Raw genomic sequence first — 11,149 nt, forward strand, 5'->3', positions numbered from 1 at the left:
TTAAACACTGAACTCAATCATCAACAGAAAGCTAGTTAGTATTTAGCAAAATGAAATTTATTTGAAAAATATTTTCAGGAAGCTGCAGAATGGCTAATGGATGCTTCTTGATAAGCTTGCAGTGTCAATTCTATATACGCTCCCTTCTGTGCCTCTGTTTTTGCAAAAACCTGTTTAAATTAAAAGAAAACGTTTTAAAGCAATTGAACATACACCATTTATAAAATTGTTAGTTTTTGGACATCATTACCATGTCTGTAGTAGCAGAGTACCAGATTAAAGGCTTTCTAAGTTTCACAGTTCTTTCTGGTTATAAAGCAAAAAAGCATACAACAGCAACAGAAAAACAGTATCCCACACAATTCAAACAAGTACTAATTCTTCCTAAACACCACAAGTATCCTAAGATGGCTGCCATCTTTCAGGAAGCAAACTAAGAAAAAACTGATCATCTAGCACCTCTTGCCAAATCAAAATGAGCGCTACTACGTTTAAGAGAAATCTGGAAGATTAGACTCAGCAAACTATAACTTTTCACTTGAAATGTTTTTTCCAAAAGCATTCTGCTTTTTCTGGCTTGTGACAAAATCAGTGTTACCGTAGTAGTTTCTCGCTCCTCCTGGAGCACAGGTGGCAAACACGAGGCCCACGGGCCAGATCCAGCCCTGCACCTGTTTCTGCCCGGCAGCAGCGCTGAGCTCCGTGCTCCTGGTTAAGGAGCAGTTACATTTATACAGCCCTAAAAATCACACTGGGCCTTCACAAGGCAACCGCAAGGCTGATGTGACCCCCAGTGAAAATGAGTTTGCACCCCTGTCCTAGAGTTTTCATCACTGGCCATTTAATTCTTAATAAACTTTGTGACTGCTTTGCAAATGCACAACGTTAATACTGGGATAGAAGCCAGATACACAAAACCATGTCAATTCTGAATATTAGAAGAGATGGAAATAATACAATGATTTCCCCTTCCCTTCCTGAAAAGAAATACCAATTCTGAAAAAATTTTTTATCAACTTCCTGAAAAAAAAACCAACATTTACAGAGGAATATGTACAAACTCATGGTTTGAGGGGTCTGTAGTTCAAAACAATAATTCAACTAAGACTTGGTAACATGTGAGCCTGCTACCTCCCCTCTGGACACCGAACAAGAATGTGACCACATGGAAGGACGGAGCGGCACTGGGATCTGTGCCCCTGTGTCCTCCACTGCGCTCTGCTGCTGACCCGACCGGATGACAGTGCTCCAGGGAACTCGGGGCAGCTGCCTCACTATCCGAACTTCTCAGACACCACCTGTGGCTTCTCCCCCGCCACCCACTGTTTCTAGTGTCCAGGCTGATGATATTTGGGGCTTTAACCACTGTTTAAGACCACAAATCTACTGAGTCCCCATTAAACATAACCTACTTCAGAATTCTTCCTAAATTAATTATCATGCAAGAGCCGATGTAGAAACAGTCACCTCACCTTAATTAAATGTAATCCCTCAGCAGCCTGCTCCTTGGCTTCCTGAGCGGACTGGCCATCTGGGTGGAGGATGTGATACAGCTGCACCAGGCCGGCGGCGTCATCAGCTCTAGAGTGAGAGGGTTGACTGTGTTCCCCATTTGCTAAGTCCTACAAAAGGGTGTGCCAACTCAAAGCTACATTACATTTCAAGCGTCCTTGGGCCAGAAAAAAAAATTTTAAGCCTTCAGTTTTACATTTTTAAAAGCATTTTCAGGGAAATTAATTTAGGCTTCATCCCAACTCCGCATTAAGTAGGGCAGGAGTCTCAACAGGCGGTGCCCAACCCATGAAGCGAATATATTCTAAAGACGGCCAAGTTATTTTTGGAAGCAGCATCGTTTCTCACGGAAACACTGTTAATGGCAGATGGTTCCTAGGCCAGCCCACTTCACAAGCAGATAATATCCTCCAACTCAGGGCAGGAATATACCTTCATCCCGCGTGAGCCAGAGGCTGGTGGTCACAGGGACGCTCAAAGTCACTGCCTTTACACGTTAGCAGTGTCGTCTCCTACCGACAGCATTTTCACTGAGACTGAGCTAGTGGATAAAGACCTCTTACAAGAGGCCTACCAGGAGTCCAAGGAGAGACACCCAGACTACCTGTATATTTATAGGAACCCATTAGTTAAAAAAGAAAAAAAACATCCTAGTGAGGCAAATCTGAAACGATGCACGTCAGATGGAGGAAAGCCATGTCCCACTTCAGTCTAACGTCAGTGTCACACAGCTGTGATGAAGCCAGAACAAAAATCCAATTCAGGATTGTACTTACATTTTTAGAAAGCTATACACATGGGTGAAGAGGCGAGGGGATTAGGAGGTACAAATAGGTAGGTACAGAATAGCCATGGGGATGTACAGTACAGTATAGGGAATGGAGCAGCCAAAGAGCATACACGCATGACCCATGGACATGAACAATGGTGTGGGGAGGGCCTGAGGGAGTGGGGTGCTGGGTGGAGGGGGGCAAAAGGAAAAATTGGGACAACTGTAATAGCGTAATTAATAAAATGATTAAAAAACTAAAAGAACCCTTAAATAAAATCTTTCTTGTCCTTCAGCAAAAAATCACTATCTTCTCACGTAGTCAGCACCTTTCTATTCGCCACCTCAGAGCTGAGTGTTTAGAAACAGCCCTCCTAGTGTGCTTGTGCTTCCGAGGTTCTGCTGTGCACTGGCTCCGGGGTAGGGGGCCGTGAGGACACCCTAACTCTGCTCCCCCAGCCAGCACACTTCGACCTTCCCTCCCTTCCTATCACTTGGGCTGGGGTTGAAGAGTGGGGTGACAGGAGCAGGTGAAGAATTCCTCAAGCCTTAAATACCCTGGGGCTTACCCCAAGGCCCATCTACCCTAAAGGCCTCCCTTGGGGGAACTAAGAAACCAGGCGTGCTCATGTAGTAAAACTTTCTGGGCGGAAAAGTTCAAAAATGTTAACGATAACGCTACTATGCTAGCTATAATATAACGATGTCCAATAAACCTGGCAACAAAACGTGGCAAATAAACTATAAAAATAAATCCCTTTAGAGTTTCACCAGGCGGCCCCATAAAGAGCGTAACTGGGTTTTTGTATATTAGAATCATGTTTATGGGTTTGTTACATTCATGCTGAATACGATGCCTGTGTCTCAACAATTCAGCTTCATACCCAGCCATATCTGAACTTTAAAAAAATTTACACATTCAGAAAGACTCTCAATTCAAAACGAACAGTGAGACTTGAGTCTGAAATGTTTGCTGAATCCACATTACTGTTCACTAAGCATGTGCATCGTGTGGCCAGCACATTCAAAAGGACTGAGCCAGAAGAGAAGCAAATGTGCAGCAAATTTTGCATTGAGCTTCAACATTCGTCCACAGAAACTATGAACATGAGTCAGAAGGCTACAGCTGTGAGTAGCTGGTGACTGGCAGCTTCATCACAACAATGTGCTTGCACGTACATCATCTCGTGCAGAGATTTTTGGCAAAACATCAAATCACCCAGGTGACTGAGGCCCACTAGGTCCAGATGTGGCACCCTGCAACTTCTCCAAAAACTAAAATCACCTTTGAAAGGGAAGAGATTTCAGACTGTCAATAACATTCAGGAAAATGCCATGGGGCAGCTGATGGCAACTAGGAGAACTGTGTGAGGTCCCCAGGTGCCTACTGAGGTATCATTGTTCTAAGAACAGTATTTCTTGTATTTTGTATCTTCTTCAGTACATGCCTCTTGTTCCTAGTTCACAGCTGGTTACTTCCTGGACAGAGACACCACACTCTTGCCCTCTGCATTGGATTACACTACACAGGCTGCAGCGGGCTGGCTGGACATCACCTACTGTTAAGAATGCTGTTTCTATGAGAAGTAATGGTTTCCAAATATGGGCTGTATTTATTAGAAATGCCTATGGCACCTTTTATTTAGTTACAAATGCCTTACCTTTGTATGAGTGGATCAAATTACATGCAGACACTGTGAGTCAAAACACCTTAGTCTGAAGGTGGCAAAATTCATTAAACCTCCTTCTTGTAATCCAGAACTTTGAGACCAGCAAGGGCTTTCTGTGGAAAGCTGATTTTCTTAGTTGGTTTCTTTTCCTTGTCACTTTGGTCTTTCTAACCCAATCAATAGACACTCAAGAACAACTTTCAGTGCTATCACAAGTTATACGGTACACTATTACTTCAGCTAGAAGGCTGTGAGCATGCTAGTCTGCGTGCTAAAACAACAGACATTCTTTGTGTCATGCAACTTTAAAAATGTAACCTTTTCAAAAATACCTTACAAATCTTGCAAAAGCCAAGGAATATCAATCAAAAGAGTGTTTTCGTAAGTTAAATGATGACTTTTATTGAAAAGCCTGAGAAATAGTCCTGCCGGAAAACAAGCACACCCTCCCACCTCCAAGCTCTGTCAACTTATTTACATTTCTTACTTAATGCCCTTTGAGCGTCTGGAAAGTTCACTGATGCCCACGAGCAGGGATAAGTCAATAACAACCGGATATACAGAACAGACCCGAAGCCACTTACTCTTTCAAAGAATTCTAGCGGTATTTGCATAACAAAACAAACAGAAAACTGGGTTACACTGGAAGAACAAACCCATAAACAAACTGCGGTGAGTGCCAGCTACTTATCAATGGACAGTACACTGTTATCACTGGAAAAACAAAATAGCTTAAATACAGACTTATAATGTAATAAGAATTTCTTTTACTTACTAATTAAGATCATACTTACAAATCTCTCTGAATCTGGTCAATCAGTAAACCATCAATCTTTTTCTTATTTACAAAATACCAAGCCATTCCACCAAAATGTCTTGTTGAACGTAAAAGGTCATATTTTCCATGTTTATCTATGTCTTCGTAGGTCTGATGATGAATCTGTCCACATAAGACGCAATTTTTTTCAGAAACATGAAAATAAAGTTTTCATACACTGTACAAAGGGCACATTCTGGATATACGTTTACTGGCATGAGTACTGCCTAAGAAAGTATCAGCCAAACCAGGTCTACTTATACCTGTGCCTCCACTGCCATTAATTAGTAGGTAAGATTTAGACCAACCCTCTGCTGTAGATGCAAATGGCAGCCCGGAACGAGTTTACCAAACATTCACAGCCAGATCGATTACTTTTTAGCAACCAAGCATTATTTATGAAGCACCAATTATACATACAGACCAAATACAATGGGCCATTATTTCCTGATTATCGGAGGGATCAAGAATACCCTTCCACTCCTTCCCTCTTACCCTATCTCATCAACCACCCCATCCATCAACTACTCCCATCTCACTAACATCCTTTCAGTTCTCCTTCCAGACTGGTCTTCTGAAACGAAGACTTAGATGAGGGCAGTTCTATGTTCAAAGGCTTTCAAAGACCTGCTGGTTGAAGTCAAGATGCCTCAGCCTAGCATCTGGGGTCACCTGTGACAGGCCCCATCTACCCCTCTCGTTTAATGCTGAACCACCCCCGCGCAGACACGGCATGCACAAGCGCACCGGATGACTGGCCGCTTCTCAAGCATACGTTGTCGTTTCCAGCCTGTTCATACCGTTCCCACCACCTGAAACACCTCTCCTCACCCAACTCTGCCCACCACAATGCTCCCCGCCATTGTAGAACTGCCTTCAGATCCCTGTGAAGCCATTCCTGAGAGCACGTGGTAACCATCTTTCAGCACCTAACGTCTCAGGCCTCAGGTGGTAGATTCTCTGCACACTTCGGTAGCACCGCTCCCCAGTGATTTCTGCACCGCAAGCTTTGACACAGCACACCCCACCCTGGCTCCTATCATCACCTATACCATCCACAATACTACCTTACACACAGAAGCCACTCCATGATTACTTACTAAACTGAATCGTACGACACACCCTCTGCATTTTGGTAAATTTTAGTAACTTTGTTCCTATATGAAAAATTGAAAAAAAGAACTGGCTTTGTCATCAAGTTTGGGCCCTAACTTTACCACTCACTATCCATGCCACTCTCAGCAAGCTACTTAACTCTTCCAATCTCTCACCCTTACCTTGAGGGTTGTTGGAAGGATAAAGTATCTATCTGGTAAAATCACATCCTTGACAAGTGTTCAGGTATCTCCCTTCTCCCCCCCTGCATCAAAGCTTATAACTTAACTCACTGTGCTAGATTAAAAATCTTACTCACACCCATACTTAAGCCCATAATTTAGAAACTAGAAAATATACTCACTTTGATATATTCAGCAGAATCTGGCTCAAACTGGGCAACACAGAGGTTGAGGACATCAACATGCCGGTCCAGGCTGTACATGGTCTAAACCCACACAGCAGAGTTGGAATTAGATGGAAAACGGGACAGTTCAACTCCTGTCCTGGTGCCATGACAGGCCTACCCATCCACACAGGCCACATCTGTGCCCACTGAGAGGTATGTAGAAATAACACGGGCTTTCTAACTGTTACATCTGAATCCAAATCCCAGCTATAAGATAAGTAACTCTGGGCGAGTTATCATTAGAAATGTTTATCTGTGTTTTCCAAAGCAAAATGCTCAGCAGCAGCAGAGCCAACTGTTTCAACAAAGAAGCCATGACCACTGATGCTGTGAAACCAAGTCCCCTTACCTTCAGATTTTCTTCCTTGAAGATTATTGGTGTTAAAGTTCTCCGACCTTCTTTTGGGAAATAAATTTGGATCATCCGGTCCCGTTCTTCCCAGGAGGCTTTGCGTAGTGTGCCACTTGGTTCTCTGACGACAATAAAGCGCTCCTGAAATAGAAAACATAATCAAGGATGAGTTTATGAGGACTTATTTTTAGTTCCTGTGCCCCACTAAACACCATTATAAGCATAATTTGCAATCAACAATATAAAGTACAACTGGAAAACATAAAATGCAATTATGTGCATCATTTCAATGATAATTTTAAACCTCAACGACTTGGCTAAGATTTAATACTTTCTTCACTCATCACAGTTCAACCTCTGACAACTGGAAATCTAAAATGAAAGTATTTACTAAGTGCCAACTGTGATCCTAAAATGGGTTCAATACATAAAATGGTTCATCTAAAAACGCTGACTTGAGATTCATCTAAATGCCTTGCAGAAGAAAGAAGTGCTATAAAACCTTTTTCAAATTGTTTCATTTCCCCATGCTGAAGTCTCATCTAAACAGAGCTTACTATTTTATGACGTACATTTACAGTTCTGGGGATAAAAGGCACAAACCCAAAAACGTGGAATATTAACCCACTCCTCTGTGACTCCTCATACTGACATGAGACATACATGTGTCAGACTGACTGGTCCACCCGCCTCTGGTCTCTCCACTCTCCCAACCGCCAGATCTGAGGCAGGTGGACCACTTCTCTGCACTACTCAGCTGAGAACTTACAATGTGCAAGATTGTTAACACCTCTCAGATATTGTTAATGTTGTTACAAAACCAGGAAAGGGCAGCAACTGTGGATTACAATTCTTTGCAACACCCAGAGTGACTTACACAGAGCTTTTATGCACAGCAGATAATTGATATATATCTAATGAAATTCACCTAATGGTACTGGCTCAATTTTTCAGAGGAAAAGAGTCTCTGAACGTATTTTGAGGATAATTAAAACTTTCATCAAGTACTGCAAACAGAAATACAAAATAACAGATGTCAAAATAACATAATTGTTCCTCACAATTATTTTGGTAATTTGAATTCCAAGTTCCCTTCTCCCCCTCAGGTTATAGAGCGCTCCCACACACCAGCCTCCGCAGCACGGCAAACATCTGCTCAAGCACCCAAAGGGCAAATCTCAATCACAATGAAACGCTGTGATGTGCACATATCAGACGTGTGGGTGGTTCGTGTAGAGACACGGGTGCTGCTCAGACCATGTCTCCTAACCACAATCGTGTACAATGAAGACTGCTGTGGGGTGGCCCTTTTTCCAGGCCTAGGCCTGGCACTATGCACTATTCTACTGCATTTTGTGGGCTGAACTGGATTATAAATTACATGCTTTACTCTTTACTTGAAGAGGCTCGAACACAAAACTGACATTTTATAAGTGCCAGAGTGTTCTCGAACTGGCAATCAAGGGAAGTGGAGATAGTGAAAACTACAGCGGAAATAGTGCTGTCTGAAAATGACCTGGGGGTGTGCCCTCCTTACTGCAAACTCTGAAAATGAAAATCCTTCGGGCAATCCTTTGGTATCATCAAGTACGTACAGGAAAGAAACACTGTCTTTCCAAAAAGCACCAGCTAAGGAAGTGAGTCTCACCCGGACAGAAAGACTCCCCCTTCCTCTCCTGCCTTGGAGATTTTTGCCCGCCTGCGGTCTGGCGGCGGGTTTCTGTCCGCACACCCCTGTTCTGTCCCAGCAGTCCCCGCTCCTCCTTTGCAGTCGTCCTGGAGCACAGTGTTCCTAATCTGTAGGGAGATGGTAACGTCCGCATTTCTCTTCTTCCTTAAGCTGTATCTTCCAGAATGTTCTCAACCAGACACAGAAATTCTGGTGTGGAAGATTCAGAGATAGCTGGGTCACATGAAGTTGACGCTTGTCCCTGGGTCCCATCTCCACGTAGTATTTCAAATACAGATCAATTCGCGATTAGACATATACTCACCCGATGTGGTAGGCTATATGATATGTCAGTAAACACGTATTTGGCTGTTTCTGTTCCTTCCAAAATCTTATCTTCGGCTAACACGTCATTTATTGGTATACGTTCTTCCAAAACCGGTGGCATTTTTAACCGTACTTTAGCTGCCTCAACTGCCCGTCTTGTAGCCTAATGAAATGAAATGAAATATTAAGGAACGCCACATAGTGACAGACCAACGGAAATCATCTGACAAAAGCAGACAGAAATCAAAACCGCTACGGACTACAAAGAGAAGAAGCCATAGAGAAGAGTCAGTCAGTAAACCGGTGAGTGGGCTCCTGGGCCCGGATCTTTGCCTCTGTGGTCTGGCTGAGAGCACCAGCTACAGGCTCAACCACTCTCAAAACAGCAAAGGGATGTTCTGAGGCAGAGCCAAGGCACAAAAGCTGCTTGAAATAGAATAAAGGATTCCATTTATTGGGTGCTTGCCGTGTGTTGGATGTTGTTCAAATACTCTGAATGTATGTGGCCCACAACTACTTATGGGTGAGAAAACAGGCACACGAATGTTAAGTAAACTGCTAGGACATTGCAGTGCACGGATGTGAACTTAGGCAACTCAACTCCAAAGCCCACATTCCTAACCACTGACTGCACTGCTCCACATCACACTGTTAACGATGGTCACCTCCGAGGGCGAGAGGGCACTTGGGCTCTTCCTGTGATATACAACACTATCAGGTATTTGAATTTTTGCTATGATTATAAATTACTTTTGAATTAGAAGACGAGCAGTAATGCTTTACATATTTATAAATTGAAGCCTTTCCTACAAGCATTCAATACCTATGACTCCAGGAGGAGCCTGGTGCCAGGAGCAGGATGCTGTTCAGAAGGATCTCATAATCTCACCAGTTTCAGCCTCAAAGCAGCTCAGGACAACTGTCCCTACAGGAAGGGAGCTGGGGCAGGCGGGACAAAGAAAGGTGCTCAGATTGGTCTTAGAGCAGAGGACGCTCTGCTCCGACACCCAGACCTGCCAACCCACATGCCCAGTCTGCCTCGTTGTGGCCTGCTCCCTGACCCACTGCCTGTCCATTCCTATTTCCTTTCTCAGTTCTGTGCCTGGGATTCCCCTCTCGTTAGTGCCTGGGGGGGACAGGACCCATTAACATGCGGAGGGGCCTCTGCAAATCTTTACTAACCCTTTAAAGAAAGGTATTTTCTACCAATACTCCTGCATTCATGTACCTCTTCCAGCTGTGCCTGAGTCATTAGTTTGTAGGTTGGAGGCTTCAGTTCTTGTACAGCTGGCTTAAAAATCTTCTGCAAATCCAAGCCTGTCATCTTGATAAGTATGTTTTGGACTTCTTCATCCATAAATGTAGGTTTCTTGATCTCTGGGCTACCAGATTCTGTTAAAACAATTTTACCAATAAGAAATGGAAAAAATGACAAGCCAACAGGCCTCTAAATATAAAAGCTAAAAATAAAAATGACTTAGTGTCTACAATATCCACCTTAATACACATATTGTTAATATAAGATGCAGTTATTGGTTCATTCCTTCCTTTAAAATTTATTGAATATTCACAATGAGGAGGAAACAGTTTCTGCCTAAAAGGCACTCAAAGACTACTGGAGGAAGTAACAGGAAAAAAGTAATTAATGTAATAATAGTAATAATAGCTGCTTTCATTTACAGAGTTGTCTCCTATATGCCAGACCTTACACACAATTTCAGGAATGCTAACCACCACCCACAATAAATACTGACGTCCCAATTTTATGAATGAGGATACTGGAGCCTGCTTAAAGACCCAGCTACTGCGCGACAGAGCTGGGGTTTCAACCAAGGTTCATCTGATTCTAAAGCGTGGATGAACCACAGTACTCCTCAGCGTACGTGCTACAGACCAGGGAGGCCTGGGGAGGCTTGTGACCGCGGGAGGGCAAAGGATGGGCGGGGTAGAGTGCAGGTGGAGCTCCGCGTGGGTCTCGCCAGCCAGAAGCAGGTTGGTCTCCCAGAACACTTCAGCGGACCTCGAGCGGGTCACTTACCAGCCTCGGAACTGAACCGACGGCAAAGCACTTTCGACCCGCAGGGCACGGGAGGGAGCTGCAGCAGGGCGACGGGCTTGGGCAGACCTCGGGCCCTAAAATAGACCCGTTTCGCACCCCGAGAACCTGTCAGGAGGCTCCACGGCCACAAAGACGCTCTGAGAGTCGCCATAATTACCTAGGACCGCTTGCGCCGGAGGCTACCGGAAGCAATTCGCCGTCTCACGCGGTTTCTCTATGGCATTCTGGGAAATGTAGTCTGGAGGGGGGAACCGGAAGTCTTTTATAGATTGTTTCTGTAAACTGCTTGTTCACAGGTAAAAGTGTCCGAACCCTTCTCTGTGCATAGAGTCCCCAGTGCTCTTTTTCCTGGGCTTTTTCTTCGTTTCCATGGCTGTAAATAACGAATTTATATTTCCTACTCAAAACTCTTCTTCCAGCTCCAAGTTTAAATCCAACTGCCTACTCAACTTATACATTCAAACTTCTCA

General features: G+C 43.9%; 1 protein-coding gene across 1 annotated transcript; it reads right to left on the bottom strand.

The window, feature by feature from the left end:
- Window positions 1-35: 35 nt before the first annotated feature.
- On the bottom strand, window positions 36-10,862 carry MRPS22 (mitochondrial ribosomal protein S22). Its single transcript, XM_037061184.1, has 8 exons — window positions 10,659-10,862; window positions 9,849-10,012; window positions 8,619-8,783; window positions 6,622-6,765; window positions 6,228-6,311; window positions 4,746-4,891; window positions 1,473-1,581; window positions 36-170 (listed from the first exon to the last, which is right to left on the bottom strand). Exons 1-8 carry the CDS (start codon window positions 10,828-10,830, stop codon window positions 75-77), a joined length of 1,080 nt encoding a protein of 359 aa, XP_036917079.1. The 5' UTR covers window positions 10,831-10,862; the 3' UTR covers window positions 36-74.
- Between the last annotated feature and the right edge of the window lie 287 nt (window positions 10,863-11,149).

Source organism: Sturnira hondurensis, unplaced genomic scaffold, assembly GCF_014824575.4.
Source record: "Sturnira hondurensis isolate 20B ecotype Veracruz unplaced genomic scaffold, ASM1482457v3 Scaffold0013299, whole genome shotgun sequence".
NCBI lineage: Eukaryota > Metazoa > Chordata > Mammalia > Chiroptera > Phyllostomidae > Sturnira > Sturnira hondurensis.